The 25,303-nt window shown below is 39.7% G+C and overlaps 1 protein-coding gene across 5 annotated transcripts in view; it reads left to right on the top strand.

Moving 5' to 3' along the window:
• The first annotated feature begins 7,036 nt into the window (after nucleotides 1-7,036).
• Nucleotides 7,037-25,303, top strand: part of LOC119885846 (trinucleotide repeat-containing gene 6A protein-like) — a 41,931-nt gene continuing 23,664 nt past the window's right edge. For 3 of the 5 annotated variants that reach the window (XM_038696159.1, XM_038696168.1, XM_038696142.1), the window contains exons 1-5: nucleotides 7,037-7,174; nucleotides 8,682-8,733; nucleotides 16,379-16,479; nucleotides 22,893-23,224; nucleotides 24,076-24,123. In XM_038696159.1, coding sequence (XP_038552087.1) covers nucleotides 24,078-24,123 — 46 coding nt within the window. In that variant the 5' untranslated portion in view covers nucleotides 7,037-7,174; nucleotides 8,682-8,733; nucleotides 16,379-16,479; nucleotides 22,893-23,224; nucleotides 24,076-24,077. The remainder of the gene's footprint in view (nucleotides 7,175-8,681; nucleotides 8,734-16,378; nucleotides 16,480-22,892; nucleotides 23,225-24,075; nucleotides 24,124-25,303) is intronic. The other 2 variants (XM_038696149.1, XM_038696175.1) reach the window with 2 other exon arrangements.

Raw genomic sequence — 25,303 nt, 5'->3', positions numbered from 1 at the left:
CAATCCCAGTGCAATAACCATGTGACTCTGACTATAACATCTACCTGTATACTGTATATATCATATCCACCTACCTCATGTACATAATACCTGCACAAAAATATTTATTCCACAAATGTTGTTTTTTATGTTTCTGTTGTAAGTGTGTACTGCACATTGCAGTTTGTGTCTGTTTTTGCTGAGCTTGTTTCTGGTTATGCTTGTTCTGTGTATGCACACTGAGAGAAATGTAAGACTGGAGTCAGATTCCTCATTTGTGTAAACATACCTGGCCAATAAAAGTGATTCTATTTTCCATTCAGAGCAGAAAGAAAAATCTGGGTCCATCTAAAATGTTTGGACCAACCTGTGTTAATTTCAGTCAAAAAGCACTCATTAGACCTGCCTTTTAAAAATGTGCTTTCTATACTGGTGGATTTGTGTGTGCTTTTTTTTTATTTCATGAAGGCAGCAAATGCACTTAACAGCATTTCAAAGATTAAAATTAACAATGGATGAATTTCACTTGACAAGCTCAAAGGAAACATGATGATGAAAAAGAACAGAGAGCAATAAATAGAGAAGAAGAAGAGGAGTCAGACATCTCATGAGTCGTGTGTGTGTTTGTGTGCACGCTGGCGGCAATTGTGTATCTGTGTTTTTATGCTGATAGAAAGTGAGGCAGGGAGACGATAATGAGGTTGGAGAGGGAGAACGTGAAAAATGAACGGGTTGTGATGATAAGTGTGGACTGGATGGGGGAGGCCGAGACAAATGATTTCGATCAGACTCAAAGGAACAGGGAACAAGAAGACGAAGCTGAGCGGTATCGAAGTCACTGACACACACTTGCAAAGACACACACAATACATGTATTTATACATTCTGTATGTTGTTTTACAGGCTTTAGAAATACAGTAGTCGGTCTGAAGACACTGGTAGAAATGTAATTCTGATCAGTAAGGTGGCATCTGGTTCAGGTTGGTGACGTGCACACAAACACACCGGCTGCAGCACTACGAACACTGCAGCTTAGCAGTGTGCGTGTCTGTGCTCAGGACAAGCCTATTACTACTTGACATGCAAATCTCTTTTCTGACCTTCCTCTATGTCTGTCATTCTGTCTGTATCACTCGCCCCGCCCCCCCCATAATCTCTCTCTCCTCACTAACTTTCTGTTCCCCTGCTCCTTCCTGCTCACTTTCCCTTTTCCTCCCATACATTCACATTTCAGCCCAATTTTCTATGCCCCTTCCTCTCTCTCCACAACAATGGTCTTCACCATTTTTATACGCTTCCAAGCTCCTGCAGCTGCGACCCGTTTCTGTTTGTGTTTTCCAGCAGGTTTGTGTGTGTGTGCATGTATGAAATATAGACTGTAGTTGAGTCAAACCCACAAAACAAGCAAAATTGGGGGACATATTAACCATCATATCAAAAAACAAAATGTATGTGTGTGCATGCATGCGTTTGGTTTTGAGGAGGTTATGTGTGTGTGTGTGTGTGTGTGTGTGTGTGTGTGTGCGCGCGCAATTGCATAACTTTATCTCAGCCAGTGCTATGTGTACTTGTTTGCATTTGTTTGCCCAAGTAACCATGGTCTGTGTGTGAATGATTAAACTGTGGCCTGTTAGGTATACATGGCTCTGCCAGTCAAGGTGACTGCCTTGTCACAGACTGTCAAACTCTTTGACTTTTCTGCTCTTCTCCCAGTAAACCTCATCCATGCACACGCCCACACACTCATGGGTTTCAGAATTGTAGATTTGTCATTCATTGCGACAAGCAGCTAAAAAGGAGTTTTCTGACCTTTCAAACACACCCTTCCTAGTTAGTATCGGACATTGGTTGGTAGACCATTTTAACATAAAAAGCAGAAGTTAAATAATTGTTGTAATCTTGATGTTACCACATTTGTAAAAAAGTCACCATTTTACTCATGCTGGTGACCTAACCCTGTAGCAAAGCTGTTTTGCTCTGTTCTGCACTGTTCTATTCTTCTCTGTCTTGCTTTGTTCAGGTTTTTACGCTGGCTGTCTCTGGACTTTTCTGTTTTGTTACGGTCTACCAGCTTAATGTAATGCTAGTTTGCCTCTGTATATTGTAATGCATGAATGGACACTCATTCAACAAGCTAGACAAACTGCCAGGTCTTTTATATATTGTAGTTGACTTAAGTTTTTACTTTACCTAACTTTGAGTTGGGGATCTGGCACAACTTCACCTACTGGAAAAAGTGCATGAAGAAGGGAGGCATTACTGAAGGTGAAAACTGCAGCAACCTGTAAGAGAGAGAAGTTTTGACATTCTGTTTCATTTGGCACAAACACCATTATTAGCTTAACTATAACTCTGTATCTTCTATCAAAACACATTATTACTTGGATTTGTTTGCATGTATGTGTGAAAAAAGTGCCCCAAACTGTCTGCTACTCTGTCAGTAAATACTGTTGTGTCGCATGCTTTCCTTTTCTTACAGTTGATTGTAGGATTTGATGTTATATATTGATATAAGGCATTTCAATGTTTTTTCAGAATTTTCTTGAGAAATCAAAATACAACACACTATCTAGCATGCACTAACTTACTAAAGACTTAAAGCTGCCAAGCAGCTAATGCTAAAATATATATAAACACACTATTAATATTAATAAAAAAGTTTAAAGTTCCCCAAAAGCCATGATTTCAAGCTGAACTTGCTGAAGCCTTTTAGTTCGAGGCAAGATCCTATTACTTAGGAACCCAGACTGTTTAAAAGAAGTGGACATAGCCACAGTGACGTCCCATTGGTCTGTGGAAGCCTCGAGTTTGGTATTTTGGCTGTCGCCATCTTGTTTTGTTTTTTTAACCAGAAGTGACCATATTTGAACGAGATGGTGGAGCTGGGGAGGGATATGCATTGCGACACCTATCAGGTCGCCATGGTAGCGACACATGACGTCAATCACAAGGTAGCCAACGCATCCTTAAGCATACAAGAACGGCGATCGTTGGCATTGTCCCAACACAAGTTCCACATAGAGATCTAAAACACTATTAATGGTGGTAATAGTACAGATTTGAATGACAATGAGTAATAGTACTGAGAATGACAGCAAAAATAATGACAATTATAACAGGACTAATAATAATAATTGTAGCAGCGGGTGTTGAGCAGGAACATGGGGTGAGAAGGTGGCTTGCAACCACAGATTCAGACTCAACAGCTCCAGAGCCAGAAACACCTAAGCAACAGAAGGAGAGTGACAAAAAGCCCAAAACTACAGGAGAGGGAAGACGTCAAGTTAGTAAAATGCACTAATGGTATAAGAATGGATACAGCTCAATGTCAGCAAAACCAAGAAGCTGACTGTTGGTTTAAGGAAAAAGGAGGAAAAGACACTCCTGACTACATCAGTGGTGCTGAGGTGGAGCAGGTGAACAGTTTCAGGTTCCTGGGAATGAGAGAACCTGACAAGGTCATCTCACATCTTCACGCTGGTAAAGGAAGCTCAGAAATGGCTGTATTTCTTATGGAAACGTAAGAAGACAAAATTCCGGTGCCAAGTTCTTGTCGACTTTTACAGAGGAGCAATAGAAAGCATCCTGAATGGAAACAGCACAAAGTGGCATGGTATGTGCACGGCCCAGAACCGGAGGGCTCTGCAGCGGGTGATTAAAACTGCTCAGAAGATCATTGGTACCCATCTCCCAAGTATCAGTGATATTGCTAAAGTGCCTGTGCATAGCCCTAAGGACAGTCCAAGCACATAAAGGGACAACATAAATGTTATTATACAACCCTATGTTGTAAAATGACCATTAAATGAACCCTTGAACCCTTGATAATACTGTACATGATAAAGCGCAAATCCTGCAGCGAAATGGGGAGGAAAATATTGAAAGACAACTAAAGACACACACATCAATATCCTCTATCATGTACAGTAACTACAAGTGGGGGCTTTGAAATTAATTGTGATTCAAGTTTCTGAGGTGTAATGTTTTATTGACACTTTTATCATACAAGAGTGTAAACACCATTTTCCTACATGCACTACAAAGGCAAGAACAGGAAAGAACAATCCCATTTAGGAGTTTTACTCTCCAGATATCTTTCCTGTCTAATTAAGTTTGTTGCAAACGAATAATAATGCTTCTCAAGCTATAGATAAAACAAGTTCTGACATCCTCAGTGTGTCTCCCCTTGCAATTATAACTTATGAAGCAGGGAAATAGGAAATTTGAACAAGCACATGAAGGTGGAAAATATTAGACACACACGTTGGAGGGACAATCGATTCAATATTTTCCATTTGGAGGCCAACTGTATCTGAATTACCAGTTGTCACAAACACATAATCAGTTCTAGAAATCTATTGGGAAACCCAAATTTGGGTATTGGCAACAGGGCTGAGATGTTAGCCACTTGTTTATATACTGTAAAATCTAATCTCCCTGTCTATGATACCTTGTCAAATAAAATCATTACTTGGCAGTAGGTGAACTCTACACCTCTCTCTCTCTCTCTCCCTCACAGTCAAATACACACAGATAAGGGAGGTAATTTGAGCACAAGGATGGGGTTGTTTTTACCATCAGTGGGTCAATGGTCATTGCTTTGCACACATGTATTGCCGGTCTCTCCTGTAAGCAGCAACAGCCTTTGTCTCATCAGTGAAACATTGCAGTTGGCAGATTCCACTCTGTATTTGTTTCTCTGCTGTCTCAGTCTCTTTTTGAAAACTCGTTTTAGGGTTGTTGTTTTTTTTACACAACAGCTAAAGCCGGCCATGCATGGGTGGCTAAGACAAGCTTGTGAAAACAGTGAAGAGATCCAGCATCTATGTATGTGTGTGACTTATAGTTTTACTTTCATTCACTTTGTACATACATTAGGAAGTGCACTGAACACAAAAAAGCATTTGCATTTTCTCTTGTACCTCACAACTGCCTGCTGTCAGGTTTTCTGCTCTTAGGTGTTCAGCAGCATTGCATTAGTGCTTTGATGATGAGCACAACCACACGCAAGGTCAATTACCACTGCCATTTATTCAAAAATTTTAAGTCACATTGCAAAGAGAGTAGAGGACAAATGTGTCTACGTTTTAAATATTGTGCATGAAAAATGGAAATTGTGGGAATTAAATAATCTTAAAGAAGAGAACATTATAAAAGGATATAGCTTAGAGTGGGTGACATCATGTGATCAAAGCTGATTTAGCCCAGTAAACATCCAAACCTTGTGACCATTGTTTAATTTTTATATGCAAATATTGCACGTTTTTCAAAATATTTCTCTATGGAAGATGAAGATGAAGTAAGGTGAATCACAATTAGAGTGCCCTTTTGCATTGCACAGCAGGTACGCTAAATAATGAAATTCATAAAATATCTGGCAAGGGCACTCTTATTTCACTTGATTCACAGGGAGGTCAGAAACGCCTACAGACAGACACTAGTGTTCATTGTTCTGCTCAGGGACACAACAGCAGAGTGGATGTCGACCTGGGGTTTGACTCTGGATCCTCTAACAGAATATTTGTCTTTCTCTACTCCCAGTGAATAAATTATAAATGCTATTGTCTGGAATCAATCAATTTGCCAATGGTAAATCTTCGTTTTGCCTTAAAGTAATTTTACTTAATCATGTTCTTATTCTGATACTTTTCAGGACATAGGTTAAAAGTCTGTAGAAACCTTGAAATTGGAATTTATGTCGAAATATACCACATCACCATACTTTACTGTGTATTTTAGGCTATTTGGCATCATGATTCCACAATGACTCACTGTGTGACTTTTTACTGTGCAATTAATAGGTTTATGCTGCTTGACACATATTACAGGGTGCTAATAAAATGAAAAAGATTCATTAAAAACAACCTAGAATACACACATTACATAACAAGAAAACATCACCGACCAACAACAGGCTTTTTTTTTTTAGAAAGCGTTCCTCAAATTAAATGCATACGATGTAGTCCAACTTCACTAGCTCTATTGCTCCGTGTTTAGTACATCACTATTCTGACAGGTATTTTAATAATGTTACTTTCTGTGTTTTCAAACACTGGGTTTACTGGTCAATAAAATTAAACTTAATTTGTTAGTATGTACTGTAGTTTACTGCTATGTGTGGGTTTAACATTACAATGACATTCTTGAGTTATATTCTTGATTTCTCCCAAAACAATGTCTGAAATTACAGTATAGTTAGACTTTCCAAGACTTTTCAGATGTGTTGAATATCGACTAGATGAGGTCTATAGATTTATAATAAAAAATGTAGCTATGGTGCGTATTTTTTTTTTGGGCTCATTTCAGTATTTTAACTGACTACTTACAAAACTAAACAGGTTTCCAGAATTGTATTCATAGCAGTGTGGAGGAGGATTTGAAGACCTTCAAGTTAGGGGATAAAATGTATGGAAAGTAGAATTGAACAGTTAATACATAAAATATCAAAATAATAAGAAGACAAGAATTTAATCTTCTTTGTTTCTGGTCATAATAGTATGAGGGGAGTGAGGGGTGCGTTTGGGACATTAGTTTTCAAAATTCTGGCTATAGTGTCATTGTCTGTACCTGTACATCAATAATGGGAGATGATGTCTGGTTATTATGGTTAGGCTGTTTATTTTTTCTCTATCTCTAATTTGTGTTATATTATTATATAATATAGCTATTATATACCTATACAAAGTATGCCATCATCGAATTATCCATGCTATACTTATGTCTATATATATATATATATATAAGTCTATTTATATTAACATAAAAATAAGCCTTCGTGTGTTTAAGTCTGATGCATTTGACCCATGGTACCATTTGTGATGGGTTTATTAATTTTAAGGGACTAAGCAGCTTACCTTGAACAGGGTTGACATGCTTTACATGTTTTTACTATCCTCTCGATACCATTTAGGTACCTTTCGCTGGTGTTTGGTTCTCAGTCAGAGGAAGTGGTTAATGCGTTTCCTGCTCTGTCTCCCCCCTCCAGAAACACACACAAGCCAGAGCTGAGGTGAATGCAGAGAGAGGAGGGGAAAGCAGAACTCAAGCGAAAGAAGGTTAGCCAACAGCGATTTAAGAAAATGGCGATCATGCAGGACGGATGCCTCCCCTCGTAGATGCTGCAAACGCGTTGAAATTATTTTAGCCTTACAGCCGGCTTTCCTTTCTACTCTGTTGCACTTTATACTTCAATGAGGTGAGATTGTTTTTACATTGTTTTCTTGACCGGGTGACGTTTGTCGAGCTAATGTACACAGAGAGCCCAGAGCAGGGAGACCGGGGACTGGTGCAGCTATGTTGAGCAGCCGCTGTTGTTTAGTTAGCTGTGAATAGGCTAAGCTAGATAGCCAGCTAGCCTCCCGTTTAGCTCGCACTTGGCATGGCGGCTCGGTTGCAATGCAGTTTGCAAACGCATCGACTGACAAACCAGGGGATTTTGTTTGCCTGCAGATGACTGAACATTTCAAAGTGTATTGACGGGAAAACACTATTTGTACGCAGGTTAACCTTGTGCTAACTAGTAAGAGCATTGGTTAACCTTAGCTCGCAAGCAGTGCGTAAATATCTGCTCTAAGTGAGTATTCTGTATTTCGAGAGATTGTTTATATGGATTTGTTTATCAATAACCTATCATTTTATTATTCCACGTCTAACTGTTTTTATTAAAAACCACAATCGCTACATTTGAAGTAAAACCCGGTAAGTTACCTAACTAACGAGCTAACCGCTTCGTAACGTTAGCTTTTAGCTAGCATTAGCAGTCATGCTAATTTGACGACGCAGGTTGCTCGGCGGTGACGCAGACTGATTGCTCGGCTTTTTGGTGACTCGCGGAGAGGACACGGTAGTTCAAATTACCTTAAACATCATAAACAACTGTGATGAAACGTAATATCAATGTAAATTTCATGGTGAAATTGTGAACCTGCAGAGTTGATTTTCGGTCCGGGCGTTTAACGCCCTCTATCGGCAGTAGACTGAGCAGACGGTTAACTTAGAACTAGACCTCCGCTATGCTGGATTGCACTCGTGTTCACCCTAACTTTTTACACTGCCTCAATAACGCTGCAAACACGGCTAAGCCACAAAATAATTTAATTGCATGGACTCTCTAATCAGATGCCCGTTAAGGCCATTGTTGGTCTTGGCTCGCGCTGTGAAAAACACCAGGCTCGAGAGGAGCCATGTTGGTTAAGCAGTAAATCAGGCAACAGCTGAGATAATGGCCGATCAGGACCTGAGCTGTAACTCTGACCTACACACACTCTCACTCTGTCTCTCTCTCTGTCATTGTCAGAGACACACCTTTTCGGTTAACCTCGCAGGGCCTCTGCTTCATGGGGCCCTGCTCGTCCATCGTCCTGTTATGCAGTTCAACCTGCATTTCCACATCAACCAATTGACATACCTTTCATACAGAAAATACTTTTATGATAAAATCTGTATTTGTGTATGCTTGTGGTTGCATATGTTTTGTGGGTGAGGTGCATGTCTTTTAACCCCTTTGCACCATCAATAATTAATGTGAAACATTTTAAAGGAGTTGTTTACTATTTCAGGTTTGTTTGTGTAACCCACTTTTTACAGGGTGGTGTTTTCATCACACTAAAACTGTAACACCCACATGCAGGGTATCTTTTATTTGTTTAGGTAAATGTAGGCTTTGATATGTGAGAGATTAACATTATCTTTTTCTCTTTAAGAGATTTGGAATTGGAAGCTGTTGCCACCAAAGAAGCTGAAGCATCTTAACAGGTGAGTGTGCCACCATGAATATACACACATGCGCTCACTTTAAGAGCATGTGTACCCATTTATATCACCTTTCTAGACATGTTTCTTTACATGATAACACGACCTGTGTGTGTCTGTGTGGTGGGCCTCTAAAGGGGTGTGTGGGGGGGATCAGGGGGACAGGGGATGGGCAGCTGCTGCTTATGCAAGCACATGCAGTTCCGTTTGAATTGAATTGGAGGGTCTAGGTTGGTCTAGGCTGTATTGTGCTGAGTAAGCTTTGCTGTTTTAAAATCGCTAAATGAGAAGCCAGAGTCCTGATGTTTTGTGTGTTGAGAGGTGTTTGTGCAGCACATTGTCTCCATGCAGTTGGTCCACATGCAGGCACACAATAGAGTTGTGGACTACAACTAGTCCATCAACCCGTTCCAAGGGCTGCGTTTAATCTGTTCTTAGATCCTAAGTCTGTTGATGAATCTTGTTAGCATGCTCAATTTCCTGAATTGTATTGGGGTTTTTTTTTTTGAGTGTAATTACAGAGAGCCAGTGTGTCAATGTGCCACCTCCTCATCTTCAAAAGTGCCACTGTTTTGGGATGCTCTTCAAACAAGAGCTATAAAACATGTCAGCTGCTTTATGTTTAATACTAGTTTAGTCCCGTTTCTGTTATTTATCTTCTGTTGTGTTGTGGGGTTAAATATTATTTTCGCTAATGGCTATGGTATTTTATTATGCTAGTTTGTTTAGGGTTTGTTGCTAAAGCCAGTTGGTTATGTTTCACATTTTCCTAGCATTTTGTCATGGTTTCCAGCTGTATGTGTGGGAGTGACTGCAGCTGAAGTAACATCAGGGGGGGGGCTATATTTATACCCAAATAGTAACATTTCTGACATGAAACATTTACAGTTTTATTGCCTCAGAGTTTCCCACACCAACAATCAAATGATTTTTGTCATGGGCATAATTTTTCTTTTAATGAATCCAATTTAATTCTGGGATTTGTTTGCTTTCAAATAGCAGAGATTTTATTACATACAATTAGACAGAAACTGTATTTCCATAAACAGAACATTGTGAGCAGTATAGTGTTGCTTGAGGTCATTTCTATTTAGCTTTTGGAAAGTGGTTTCACTTTTATGTGCACTGAAGAAGTTGTCCTGTCCTAAAGTTTACAAATAGCATTTGGTGGATGTTTCTATAAAAGGCTAACCACAGTATCATGAATTTAATACGTTTAAAAGATTTGTGGCATCAGTGGGGGTGGGGGGGGGGGGGGACATCCCTCTGCAACAACTGAATGTGTTTAGCACTCATGCTCTGAAGCTCTTTAGTTATTATTATGCAGAACTCTGCTATGAGTCAGCTTGTAGACACACATCCAGCTTGATCCACTTTTTTGCTTGTGGGGGCCCGTTGCATTTGTAATCATAACACAACGAATAAATAATGTGAAATAAGTTGTGATATGTGTTTTTCTTTTTGTAGAACAATGTGCCGTCTTACTTTCACTTTTAGTTGTCTCACTCCATTCCCCAAATTACTAGTCTCTAAATATGTTTTCATTCTTGGGGGCTTTTAGATCAGTGTTAATGATGGCAGAAGGCTCAGTGGTTGATGACTGTCAGACATGTTAATCAGCCTAACCCTATTAATTAGAGTTGGCTCTTTTTTTCTACACTCCATGCAGTCACAGGTTGCTTAATACCACATGTCCACCTTCTGCAAACAGTGGCAAGGAAATCAATTTACGACTCTTGTATATTACTGAAAACATTTTGGCATAACGGCTTATCAAACTTAATATTCTATTTTTCTACATTGTAAACTGGCTAATTATAGTTAGAGGTCTTAACTGTGTACAGTTTACAACAAAGTAAAATGGACTTGCAATTCAATACTTTCTCTTGTTCTTGTATTCAGTTGTGGAACAAAAAACAACCTTGAATTGGCATTTCTTGTGGTATGAAATAACTGATTCACATCTTGCCCCTCCCTCCTCCTGCCAGCAGCAAAATTCAATAGCTTTTTATCCAGTCAGAAATATCATGTTGCCTTTCTTACATTACCATGACCTGAAATGAACCGTTCTGATTTTGACTGCGCTGTTGAACAACAGGTTTGATGCAGCTAGACAGGAAATGTTACATCTCGCAATGTCAGCCTCATAAAGCCTTTGCTGTTGGGCTGTTTGTGATGAGGAGATATATCTTGTCATTCACTAATTGAGTGATGGCTTTCCTGAACGGAGTCTCCAGTGTTTCCTCGCTGAGAACATGCTAATGCAAATTGATGCAAATGCTGTGGCGTTGTACATGCAAATTAGCCATGCGACTACCCTCCGGCTTTTCTTCTGGGACATAGGAACTCTCCTGAGTGTGTGTTTTGTGGATGCTTATGTTATCAGTTTATGTTTGGGTGTATGTCTGGCGGTGTTTGTGTGAAAAACGGCAGCTTCCACCAGCCTGCAAAAGCAATCAATACCCTGTCTCCTATAAATTTGAAAGTCCATTCTGTCTTCTCTGCATGACTCACTTTTGGGACTGAGAAACACTCCTACGGGGTCTTAGGATGCAGTAGTCTAAAGTCTCAGATTTCTGATCTCTAACTCTTCGGAAACCTAAATATAGTTTTATTATTTTTAAAGTCTTAGCTTTATTTGACAGCAGTTAGAAAAGGGTTCACAGAAAAGGCAAGTGGGTGGCAGCAAATCTGTGCTACACAGTGAATCTCGCATGGGCAGAGAAGACATAGCTTTAAAAAAAAAAAAAAGTTAAAGAATGAGGCAGGTTCAGAGAAATTCACTTTTTTTTTCACCAGGACAAAGGGGTGAGTCAAAGAAACTATTGTCTTGCTCATCTCTGTGTAGCCTAATGCAGTGTGTATCTACTGTACTGAATGGACGCTAATCTCTTGTGCTAGAGTTGTACATAACTGCACCAGTGACCTTTCACAACTATTTTCATCGTCTGTTCATCTGTCTGCTGCTCTTATCCCTCTCAGCACTCCCCCTGTCTTAAGATGGAAAAACCAAAAGGTACATGCTGAATAGTGGAATAAGCTGTCCAGATTGTTATATTATTCACTAGAAACTCAGCCAAGACCATATTTAGACATGAGGTGTTTTCAGAAAGCGATTCCTTTTCATCAGTCTGGTGATTTGTATGTTACAGTTAAAATGGCTGCCCTTTTCTATCTGTGATGTATTGTGAAATAAGGCACCACGATAAAAGTAGTTTTAAAGTGTATTTTGCAGGTGTTTTTTAATTGGGTGGGTGTATTTTGTACATTTTTGACAGTATATGGCAGTTTAGGGGGGCAACTAATAATTTGTATCGATTTTATTAGGCTGATGGTTTACTCCAATAATCGATTCGTCTATAAAATGTTGAAAAATTACATTTACATATTCAGATTGCTTGTTTTGTCCCACCAAAAGGTCCATATCCCAAAACTTTCAATTTACTATTATATAGCACAGAGAAAAGCAGGAAATGCAGGAAACATTTTACAGGCTGGTACCAGCAAATGTTTGGTATTGTTACTCAAGCGATTAATCTATTGTGAAAATCAACCGACTTGCTTGTTTGAGGCATGTTTCCAATTTGCCTGGTGTTGATAAAATCCATCTTATTAGTTCACAACTTTAATTTTATTCACAACACTCAAGAAAATTGTTATATTACTGGCCTGATTTATCACGTTTGTACAAAACTCAGTATAAAACAGTAACAGAAAGCACATGGTCAGCACCTGTGAAAACTGCATGTTTTGAAGCATGGCCCATATACAGCCAAAAATACAGTGTATATACCAAAAATGGCGACCTCATGAGACGTGTGATATGTAATATTGTCTCTGTGTGAGTCCACCCTCTTAAACCCTGACCAGTGTCTTTTGCCCTGACACATATCTCACCTTAAGGCCAGAGCTTTAAAGATGATAGTTAAAAATGGGGTATGCGATTCTAAGCCAATACACCTCTTGTCAAATTCAGTGAATATCTTTTCAGTCCGCTAGCTGTCCGGTCTGTGTATGCTGAAATAAAAATCTGGTTTGTACACAGCCCTGGCTCTGTAAATGAAAGTGGCCCCGACCGAGCCACACAACACTAGTCCAACCATGATTTGTGTGTCAGGTAACGTTAAAGAACATTCCCACGGACATTCAGCTTACTTTCTAGTTCACCAACTTATGCTGATGTTGTGATGTTAGCTATTGTAGTTGTGGGGGTGTCTACTAGGGCTGAACGATTTATTGCATTTGCGATAATATATGATAAAAGGAGGTTTTCTAATCGCAAAGGCTGTGATTACACTCTGGTCACATGATATGCGAGAGTAAAGCAGTCTGCAGGGGAAGCGTGAACATCGCTTCTGTATTGTCAGAGAGCTACAGATCATGTCTACTAGACCCGTTGGCCAACTTTTGTATTGAACTTCAAACTGAGTATTTTTTGTTTGCTGGGATCCAGAAAATAATTCTTATTTTTTTTATTTGAGATAAGGACTCAATTGGTGGTTATTCATGCATTACCTAGTTTCATCAAAGCCAGTACTGTGTTGGTCATACTATACAGTGATTTATTGCTTGTCTGTTAAAAACTAATCGCATATCTGTTTTAAAAAAATCAAAATTAGATTATTTTCCAAAATCGTTCAGCCCTAGTTTTTACAGGCACCAGTGAAAAAATGGACAAAGCATTTTGAATAATAATTTGAGAGTTTGGAGTCTTGTTAGATGCTAAGATGCTTTATAATACTGTGAGACTGGATTTTACAACTCTGGAAAGTCTGCAGGTATTTGCTCAACAGTAGATAACATAACACTACACAGCTACATTATAAGGTGCTCTACTCAGTATGTAAACTTTTAGTGTTTTAATTGCCAACTGTCCCAATAATCAAGACAACTTCAGATGTAGGTATTGATCCGCTGTAGGGGAAATTGAAGTTGACACAGCAGCACAAGCAAGTGTAGTTTAAAAAAAAATGAAGAGGAATAATATATACAATAATTAGGGGTGTGTGTGTGTGTGCATATGTTTTGTTTTTTTTTTAAATATACATGCGGTCATACACTCAGAGTATCTGTTTGTATTGAACATGTGCTGTGTTTTGTGGTGGTGACAGTTTAACTGCAAGTGGAGTCTCAGTCAGCGGAGGCACCGGGTGCTGTCGCGTTGTGAAGTCTGATGGCATGAAAGAGCTCCTGGAGCGCTTTTGAGCACGTGGATGGCTGGGTCTGTGGCTCAATGTGAAGACACTGATCAGCCAATAATGTCAAACATTTGTCTCAAGTGAAAGGATTTATTACTTATTGTTTTCTTTTATCATTGTAAATTATAGAATATATCTTTCTGTTGGTCTGACAAAACAAGCAAAATAAAAGATGTCGCCTGGGCATCTTTTCTCTTTATTTTTATTTTTGTTCTTGTTTTATAGACTAAAATCTTAATCGACCGATTAATTAGTGAAAGTTGGTTAGTTGCACCACTAAAATTGTAGAACTATTTCAGGTGAAATTTTTTTTTTTTTGTCATAATTGTTTAATTTAAAAAAGACAGGACAAGAAAAGCACTTACAACAAAAGTCTTACAGTTACACTTTGTGCAATTTTGCTTTGTTATGAATTAATTGATGTTTAAATGCCGGGTTGGGTCTTGGAGTGAATTAGGTTTCCTGTATTTTCCACCTGGCACTAGAAAAGCAAAAAACAAACTATAAAACATTTGCAATTGCAACTGTGTTGTCCTCTTCTTTACTTCCCCCTGTTATGCCGGCCTTGTTCTACATTAGCACCTTCTTTTGCTTTTGGTGAGTTAAGGCCCCCCACCCCCTTCTTGTCAGCTGTAGCTGTCGGGGGATGGGCAATTGTCGGTCCATTCATAAACAGATGCTGTCCATGGTGTGTATATGTGCACTCCAGGAGGGCCCCCACCATGCCTTGCTGTTGTTGTTGAACCCAGAACCATCTGGCGAAACACTTAATGGTTAGAAAGGAGTGGAGGATGAAGAGGGGGCAGTGTGTGAACAGAGGGAGGAGGGTGGTGGCTGAAAGTGGTAGCAAAGAAAGGAACAAACTGTGTGCCAATTTATAAACAAACAGCTGATTTCATCTGCCATTTAAACAGGTTGACCAGAATAGTTTAGGGAAATATGAGGTCCTTAGTTTTGGAACTGAACATTTCTGACTTTGGTGTCAAGCAGCAATGCATGCCACTCATCTATTTGTAAGACTGCTGTTACACGCTATTCTCTGGTCACCTTCAGATTTTTACTAAAACTCAAACTTCCAGCATGTAATAAAGATGTTCATCAAAGCTGCTCACTGCTGCTCAGAGCTGTTTAAAGCCCCTTTCACACTGCCCAGTACCAGCTCGACTCACCTTTTGTTTGGTTTTCCATTGTAGAAAAGTTGCACCTGCTTCCAGGTACTTTTTTTCGTATCACCTCCATCGAGGTTCCAAGTGAGCTGAGGCGATACTAAAATGTGACGTGAAAACACAGCAGACTACTGATTGGTCAGAGAGAATTGGCTCTATTCACTGCGTCATCATTGCGCACGTCAGACAGAGGCCAGCAACAGAGAGTTTTATATTTTACAGTTTTCGTATGTAATTTCAGAACTGAATCCACTTCTGAGAAGTTTTGAGGTGAGAAATCAACTATGTAGATTTCAAATATTGACGGCGGGGGGGGGTGAGACAGCATAAGCAAGCCTGACAGTTACACTAACAACGTGTCAATATTTAAAACTGTGCAAAAAATCAAATGAAATGTGCCAAATTTGTCTGAGTTGTTTCTGAATCTGTGTACGTCTGTCTGTTTATAGCTAAGGTAAGTGCTGCGCTGTAATCCCATTATTGGATTAGACTGCAGCCTGCAGCTTTCTCCTGTAGGCTAAATGGCACACCCACAGGGCCCAGTGCAGCTAAACTCAACACTTGCTGACGGAGAAGCCAAAGTCTGATTACAAACCAATTGGACATTAATAAGCAGACCTTTTTTCTTTTTGGGAGCCGAAGAGTAAAATTATAATCAGCCAATTGTAGTGAAAATGATTAATTACAAATGGAATAACTGCTCTCTCCTCAGAAAAAATCATAGTGTGACCAAAGCACTGCACTGTAGATGCATTATGGAAGGGCTGCAACCAATGATTTGTTTCATTATAGATTAAATTAAATATTTAACAAACTAATCTATTAATGGTTTGGTCTGTAAAACGTCTAAGCTAACATCTTCAAGTTGCTTGTTATCTCTGTCCAACAGCTCCAAATCCCAAAGATATTTAATTTACAGTCATTACAAAAATTGAGAAAATTGTCATTTGAGATTCTGGAAATTTGTCATTTTATAAATTTCAATTATTTAGTGGAGTTGTCTAAAATGGATTCCACTTGAAATTTTTGTCTTGTAAATGAGATGTGCAGACAGTGGGTAGAAAACGATGAACAACAGTATTTGTTTCTGTGATGAAAATCATGAAGTGATATGGACAATATTTAAAATGTGCGTTCTCAGGGTCTCCATTTATGGGACTTCCTGTTAAGTGTTTCTGTGCTCCACCTCAACTTGTTCAGAGAGAGATTTCAGTTTGTTATGGTGTCATAAAACACTAAATGCAATAACAATAAAGTAAAAGTATTTCCTCCTGGTATCCACAGGGACAATACCCATAGAGGGAAGAACAGTGGATGGAAGAGAGAGAGAGAGACGAAGAGTGTGACCAGGAAGGAGGACAAGAAGATACAGAACTGGTCAAAAGGTGAGAGAAGATGATTCCACTGAGAGTTGATAAAAGATCACGCTACTGCTCAGCGCTAACTGTTTGTACTGATTCCTGATTTATCAGCATCAGCTGTTTCTAGGACATTGACATCTGTTCACCTTACACAGAGCTGTTAATGTATAATGAGCGATGTTCCGCTAAAACGTTAAGGTCCATAGTGTTCAATAGGCCCAGTAGGATTAATATTGCACATCAACAGAATCATGAACTGAATGTACTAAATGAAGGACCACTGAGCATAAACTAGTTCACAACCATCAATGCTGCAGTTTTGTGTTGAGACAGGATTCTGGTAACACATGATAGAAATTGGCATTGCAAAGCGTGCTTAACCCCCCAGAAGAAAATCCACAAACTGCTTGACTCAAGACATCAACTCCTATTGCCTATTTTAAACTACTTGTCCATTTCAGCTTATTTTCCAAAATTGCTTTCTTCCCTGCATAGTCTGGGTTGTATCCATGTTTGTTTGTCCCCAGTGGTGCAATGTGCTTTGCTCTTGTGACACTGCTGGTGTTCTTTGCCATGTGACGTAGTAGTGTTTTCCATTTGAATTGCCGCTACAGTTTCCATTGAGTCCTGTTAATAATACGAGCAGGCTACTGTTACAGCTGAAACTACTGTCATGGCTAGTGTAGGCGGGAAGTCTGATAGCCTCTATCTCTGACCTTGAGTGTGTCTTTATGTTTCAATTGCTGTCTCTGTCTCTCGCTTTTGTTTTCACTCTTCTGCTGTGTCTCTAGTATTTTGCGATGTGTCTCCACGCAAACAAACTTGGTGTCTGTAGTTCCAAAACTGAACTGGCACAGCCGTTCATCGTCATGGAGGCTCTTACACCCAGATAATGGTTGTACAGTAACAAGTGTAATCATTGTACTTCTGAATGACTCAGTGTCTTACTATAGCTAGAGTCTATAGGCAGATTTGCCCTCAGTTGTCAGCAGCTCTTTCTATCTGTGGTCTTGAATTCAGTAAGAATATGACACATTTCTGTTTTTCATCACACACAGTGGTAGAGCTGCACCGAACAAGTGGTTTGTGGATCAACAATGCATTTATCTGCACCAATTGCAATAGCTTATACATTTTCAATGATTTTTAAAGCAAAATGCCACAAAATCTGTAGTTCCATCCATGAAAATATTTGATTTTTGGACTGTTCATCTGGCATAACAAACATTTTTAAGGCTTCACTTTGGGTTCTTAGTACTTCTGATGGGCATTTTTCAGACCATAAAATAACCGACACATGAATTGAACTGAAAAACATGGTTAGTTTACACACTAGGACTATGCTTAAAAAAAGTAATATAGAGAACAAATGTGCATAACTTGTACAGAGTATATATCATGAGATGCACTCAAACCATTGAGCAGCAGTTTCATCCTTTTAAATGTGTTTTAAAAGTGATAAACAGAAAATATAAACAGTTGCTGATAATGCAATCATCAGCAGGATTGAAACTGGCTGATATCTCTTGTCATCAAGTCCTTTCGAGAAGATAGAACAACAAACACTGGCTTGTTACCTGCCAAAGTGGCAGCATTCTGTAAGCTTAAAATAGCTTCACAACCCCCCAGTGCTGTAGTGTAGTGACATGGACCTGGCCATTAATGATAGGAATTGATGCAATATAAAACAACAAAGCACACTCAACTCCCAGAAGAGTTAGTAAAATCCTCCCACTGCTGCACTCAAACCAGCAACTAGAAAGGGACAAACCAACCCTCCTATTGACTAATTTTAAACAATTTATAGATCAGATAAGTTCTTGAGCATGCCTGGTGGCAACTACTGCTGACCTGGGTGTGGGTGGACAAATGACTGTAAAGTCAAATGATGACTGAACAATGGACGAACCTGCAATTGAGTCATAAACAAAACCTGCAGCCTGTGACTTTTATGCACATTGCCCATAGTTTGAGTTTGGTGTGTGTGTGTGTGTGTGGGTGCCCCTCTGAGCCACTCCCGAAGTCGACGTGACTGTGGTGGGTCGTGTTGACAAGTGTGCTTATCTGCTCATGCATACACTTGCGCACAATCTCATGTACTGCATACTGTGTGTAAAGGGATGCAGACACGTACAGCACAGTGACTCCTGCACTCAAATAAATTACTTGACACTTCCTCATATTCTTCAATCCTTCATGTTGATCACCTGAAACAGGTGGACGTTGAAGCAGGAAATATGTAGACTTGCTTTTGCTGCCAGGTGTCCCCGCTTGTTTCTCTGTTGAGTAATCAGTGTTTTTTGCATATTTGAGAGACAGACAACTGGCATGTGTTTCTTGCTGATGTCACCTTGCTCAGACACGCCAAGAGGAATTTGGAGTGTTTAGGAGTGTACAACAGGGTATTAACCTTTTACTGGTTAGTTTAGAATACATTTGGCTGGGCTGTCCCAACAAGGGTTCAATTAAACTGAGTTGAATCAATTACATTTTTAAATCTATGCAATGCAAGCCCTATAAATTAAACATGTCAGTGAGGATAAAGTGTTTGACAGTGTGTCAGAGCAGCAGCACAGTTTCAAACACAGTTCTACAAAGGAACATTTGTCAGACATTTTGTGTGCATTTAACATTAAGTGTAGTGAACTTGTGCTTGTTCTGCACTTGAAGTGATGTGAAAGGTGAAATCCATTTTATACCGGGACTAATTTTATAGCCAGATCGATATGTTGCGTACCTGTGTGCCTTTTTTTATATATATATACCTTCCTACCTGTTGGTGCAACGATTTTATTTGTTGTTTTTTTTAAGGTTCTGGTTTGTTGCTGACGGCCTGTGTTGGTATGCAAATTGAGAAATAAGTCAGCTTCTGGCAACAAAGCACCATGCTTCAAATAGATTTTGCAGTTGCATAGCAACAGCAGGACACGTGGAAAGTACCTTTTTAGCTAAAAGTAATGTTCAGTTGTTGGTCCCTGCATACAAGTCAGGGCGCAGATTGCAAAGTGTATTGTTTATCTGTTTGCTGACCTTGTAGTGCGAATGTATGGCGTCTCCAGTAATTGTTTGGTATCCCTTTCTAAACATAGAACAAATCATCTAAAACAACAACATCAGGCTAATGGAGCTACCTCTGAACACAAAACAACCTTTTGAAATAGCCCTTCTGCTCTTTAGCGGTATTGAAAGTTTCCCAAGTACTCAGAACCTTTAGCTTCAAATGTCTGTACAGATGTACATATATTAATGGCAAGTGGCTTTGATGACCAAATGTGCACACCCCAAAAACTATTCATGGCTTTTCAGATGTTTCTTGGTTTAGATCCACCTCTGTTTTACTCCTACTCTCCAGGTTAGTTTATGTAACAGGTAAGGCAGAAAACAGGGCCAAAACACTGTATTGGTTAATTCTATTGATCCTTTTCCACTATTCTAGGTTTTAGCATGTTTGCCGCTTTGCCTCTTCCACACTCTTGAGTTTCTTTGCTTCTTGCTCTGTCTGTTAAACGGAGTACACATTGTACAGGGCTCATGTGCCACTGACTTCAGGAAGTTGACCTCGTCTGCTTTTTATACATGTTAGAAACTGCAGCTGCATTCCTGTCACATCAACTTCAATGACAGGCTCTTTTGCCTCTGCCACTTTTTCACATTCCAGCTCTCTTCCATCCTCCTTACCTTTTTATCGTATGTCGTCCCCCCCCCCTTCTGTTCACATTACTTTTTCTTGCTCCCCTTCAGCCGTGCTCTGTGTGTTTGTGTCTTGTCCCTATATTCCACCCCCACCCCCCCCCACCCCACCATCTCTGTCTGTAAGATGATAGCAGCAGTCGAGCCGCTGCCAACTCCAGGGGCCCTCATGAAAGCCGTTCTCAGATGGAAGCAGGGAAAAGGAGGAACAAACTGTACTCTATGTAGTCTACTGAACAGCGGCAATGAGCATGCTTATACGCACTAGGGTTGAGCGATTAATAAAAAATACCCATGTGTAGTTAACCCTAATAGTTCTGAAAATTCAATTATATGTAGTAACTAGAGCTGCAACTACTGATTGTTTTTAATTATTGATTTCAAGTTGCTCTTGTTTTGTCCAAAAAGTAATCCAAGACTTAAAGTGTATTGCGTTTACTGTCCCGTACCACTAGTAAGAACCAAATCCTCACTTTTAAAAGCTAGAACCAGCAAATATGAGGCACTTTTAAGCTTGAAACCTCATTTAAGAGATAAGTTGATTATCAAAATAGTTGATTGTTTTTCTGCTGATTTTTTCTGCTACTGATTTTTTGACTAATCATTTCAGCTCTTGTAGACTCATACACAGTATTATGTAAACAAACTGAATCAGGCTGGGAGGTGTGGGGAAAAAAATGTAATGGCAATAATTGGAGTAGATTTTAATACTGGTCAGAGAAATCATTAGGTTCACCATTAACCAACAACAGCGTGCATGATGAGCGCTGCCTCAAATAAAGTGTTAAACGTCATTCTACACTACTTTGATTTGCACTGCCTTACAAGGATGAAAGGTTTTTGCTGCGTAGCTGCTTTGAATCAGATGCTTTGGGGTTGACGGAGGTCTTTCCATGTAGGAAGGTTAAGTCAAGATCCATGGCAGTAAACGACTCTGCCTGCTGGAAGGTGCTTTCCCTTTTTAGTGTTGTGGCTGCCAAAGGGAGCAGGTTCATTCCAGTCAACGCTCGACCTTTCTGCTGTTTCTTGATTTTCTTCTCTTCTGGATAATGCTGCTTCCTTGGTAGATTGTTTCATAATGATATTATTGTCCTGCCTGTTTTTTTTTTTTGTTTTTTTTTTGTTGCCTTTTTTTGATTGGCTCCAGGGGGCAGCTTCTGGCAGCCTTTATGTTTAGATTCTGGCAGTGCCCAGGTTTAGCTAGTGGTTTGTGTGTTAACAAAGGTGGAGTTTGGCCTCTGTGAAGTGCGTCTGGCGAGTATGTAGGGTATGTAGCATTTGGTTGCTGGTTTGTGTGTCTGACAAACTTTTTCCCTGATGGGAATTGCAGTAGTTGGAATATTATGTCTAGTTGAAATACTGTTAGTACATTAAACAGGCCACTCCACATTGTATATTAAAATGAATAAAACCTTAACTCATGCTCCAAACTTGTAACACATTCATGCTTCATTGCATCAGCACACTTGCTCGTTGTCCACACATGGGTTTGTTTGTTCTCTTATCGTGTTGGCTACTGAACAGAGTGGTTGCTATTTGAACTGAGTGTTTATAAATAGATCTGTGTACTGCTGCAGCAGGCAGAGAGAGCTAACACACTTGCTAACCTGCACTAAGGAAAGGTCAGAAGAAGTGCACACATTTCTTCTTGCTGTCAAATACACTGGTCCACTTTTACTGAAGGGTGTCTGTGTCCCTCTTCTCCTTTGTAATCTTCCTCCTCGTATTGTCTTTACCTCACTCTCTCACTGTGTCTTGTTGTCATGCCCTTACTACTTATCTCTCTGCTCTAGGATTTTGCTTGCCATGGTGTACTAGGGCAGTGCTGCCAGCTTTAAGCCTGTTGTGTAACCCTAATCTAGTCTTACCCATACACATTCAAGAAGAGAAGGTGTACGGTGGTCAGTCTCCCTCTCGCTCTTTCTTTATACAACATTTCTGACTAACCTAGCTGACTCACATACTTGTCTCACAGTCCAGTGTACCATAAGAAGGGAGAGATGGAGACTAATTTTCTCCTTCTACTGAAGGAAGAGAACAGAGGGAAATGATTAATTATTTTGATTATTTTTGCCAGTGGCTGCCACTGGCAACTCTGGCAAAAAAAAAAAAAAGTAGATTTTGGCTGCAGAGCCAACACATGTAGCCCCTACAGCTATGCTATAGCATTCATTGGAGTTTACCTTCTCTGAAATGTAACTTTGCATCAACGCTATAGCGGCTATGAAGATGCCACGAGGAGTGATCAGCTTTGGCTGTTTGTGTAGGGTGGGGCTGGTAGAGAGTGTTCACAGTGAAGACAACACAAAGCAAGCCAATTTTCTCATGCTGGACACACTGCAAACGTTCTTGTGGTGATCGTTGTCGCTCTGTCACAGGGAATGAAAAAATGTAACCGCAAGTAGTTTGGCTGTTGAGTGTAAGTAGTCATTTTCAGTAGCTAGACATTGGACAAGTCAAACCTTCCTCGCTCGATCATAAATAACGTTGTGATGGTTTGATCATGCTAGCCGCATTCATCAACGGTTGCTGTGGTGCTACGAACTATAATTTATTTTCATGTAGGCTTCATGATGAGTATACTAGAAGAAAAGGATATTGGATTTATTTAATTTTTCTGTGTATGTCACACATGCATGATTGCTGGTGGTGTATATTAAAACTGACAGGTTTACATGTTACTGATGATGGGCATGCAATAAGTTCAACTAATCATCTTTCTCTCTTCTGTCTGTTTCTGTCTACAGTGCCAGAGCATACCAAGTCAAGGCAGAGTCCTAAACCTGAACCACATCCCCTCTTCCCCCTCCCCACATTTACGCTTACACACCTACACCCACGTACAAACACAAACGCTTACACATACAGTCCTCAGCAATGCCAACGGGGCCTGATCAGCTTGCTGCCCGCTCTGACAAGCCCTGCTTCTTCACCTCAGACCCTTGAGGCTGTGCCCTCTGAGCTTTGACCATTGACCTCCCCTTTGTTGACCTGGGAACCAGAGGTCTCCTGTTCTCTACTCAACCCGTGGACGCCCTCCTGCCCAGCCAGGAGCCTCAGCCACGAGCCGTACTCACAGGTAAACAATGAAAAGAAAGGAAAGAGGACAAGCAAACAGCAGTGGATTACATTAAATTACATTTGTCTGTATCCTCAAACACACAGGGACGTGAGCCTACACAAGCACACTGTCTGCCAATAAGCACTGTCTTGGATAAGCAACAAAACAATTGTTTTTGTTTGGTTTTTTTTTTTTAACACATTACACTTAAATAGCAAAAATAAATGTTGTATGTGTTCCTGTTCCTAGTTTGATTGGTTTCTACTTGTACTTCTGTCTGAACAAAGTTCTAGAAAAAACATTTCACACAAAGCAACCAATTTCTAACTCAGATTAGACTAAACTAGTAATGAGCCTAATTTGTGGCCTTAAATTGCACAAAATGTTTTTTGATTTTGTGCAATATTGAAAGCTCTTTCTAGTTTCCTGAGGTGTTTGAAATATGTTTAAAATAGTTGGTTTGCTCTAAATTTATATCACAACTGTGATATTTACTGTTGTCAGAAACGCACTAAAGCTGGTTGCGCTAAAAGCACAAAATTCTGCTCAGACTAATCGCTGATAATTACACACACTTACTTAAATTCAGATATTGGATTTATTCCTTTATGTTATACTATTGTATAACTACTAACTTAGGTTCAGCAACTAGCAGGGTCTGTCCTCTAATACTCTTCTACTTGCAAGCCCTTTTTACTTTTAACCCTTCTGTCTTTAACACTCTTGTTTTCTTTTCTGTTTGCTTGATTCTCATGGGATGTTCTCGCTGTCCTAACTATTTCTAACATCTCCCCACTGTGTTTGATTTCTGGCTGTATCTCTAACTCCCTCCAAGTCTGTTTGACAGTCTTTCCTCTCTCTGTTTCCAGGCATGGCTCCCATTCGGGATTCCGTCAGCCACTCCCCTAATCAAGCAGGTGACTACACATTGCTTTATTCCTTCCCTGTTCTTCTGCATTTCATTCTTCCTCCCAGTGTCTTACTTTGGCCCTGCTTTGTGAGCGACAGACTAGGTAGACCCAGTCTGACCTGACCTTGACAGAGATGATGTATTTTATTCATGGCATATCAGAGAGATGAAGAGAGAGATGTGTGGGTGTGAAAGGGTGCAAGAGGAGACTTGGCAAGCAATCACGATAAGCGCCATAGAGAGCTGGCAACGGTTTATGTGAAAGAGAGGGCTTCAAGTGAGAAGATGGGCAACTAATTGGTCAAGAATCTCAAAGTTAGTAAGCACACAGTTTTGGTCTCAGGAGATAGCTTGTGAAGAAACCGGACACAAAAAAAGGCAGCAGATGTTGTCGTGATTAAAAGAACATGATGACCAAGCATGAATTGTCAAATAGCAGCAGGTATTCAAATAAAAAAACACGTGCTTAGCTGGTGCAGAAATGCTGCCTACAAATAAGGGAAATAATTTAACTGCATGATCCATCTTTTGAATGTTTGTTCACAAGCCAAGAAGTAATTACAAATTTTTTTTCTCCCTTTCCATTGCTGAAAGTTAATTGTTTATTCAAAGAAAAAGCAAACAAGACAAAGTCAGATACTCTCCTTTCATACTTTGCCTTAAAATCTTTTTAGTCCTTAAAATGTCTCAAATCACCAACTACATGGCAACAAAATGTCAAATAAGTTGGATAAACTAAATTGAGTCAGCTTTTGTTAATGTTACCTAATATTGTCAGCACATTTTTAGAAGTCCTTTAACAAAAAAGACCTATGTCACTGACTGCTTTGCTGCGTTCACATTAAAACACTTTTAATGTGCGTTAGTATCGAGTATCATAACAGATTAATATTAGCTTACCACAGCTAATGAATGGGGGCTCCCACTGCAAGAATGCAGTTAGTGACAAAGACTGCTGGCAAATGCTAATAAATGCAGTAATATTGTGCACAGAAGGTTGCTATAGCACTGAAAATTTGGGCGCTTGCCATTGAGAATGAATGAGTGCATGTAAAATGGCCATGAAACCAAAATTAGATCATGGTCTCGGTCCAAATTTTATAGACTTGCCTGGCCTGAATGCAAATGATGTCAATTTTAATATATTTGGAATAAATAGCAAGGTTTGAAGACGTCTGAATATTTTT

The sequence above is a fragment of the Micropterus salmoides genome, unplaced genomic scaffold (assembly GCF_014851395.1).
Source record: "Micropterus salmoides isolate LMB-PRFRI ecotype aquatic unplaced genomic scaffold, ASM1485139v1 Ms_hic_scaffold_10, whole genome shotgun sequence".
Classification (NCBI taxonomy): domain Eukaryota; kingdom Metazoa; phylum Chordata; class Actinopteri; order Centrarchiformes; family Centrarchidae; genus Micropterus; species Micropterus salmoides.
This window is presented reverse-complemented; position numbering and strand designations above follow the sequence as displayed.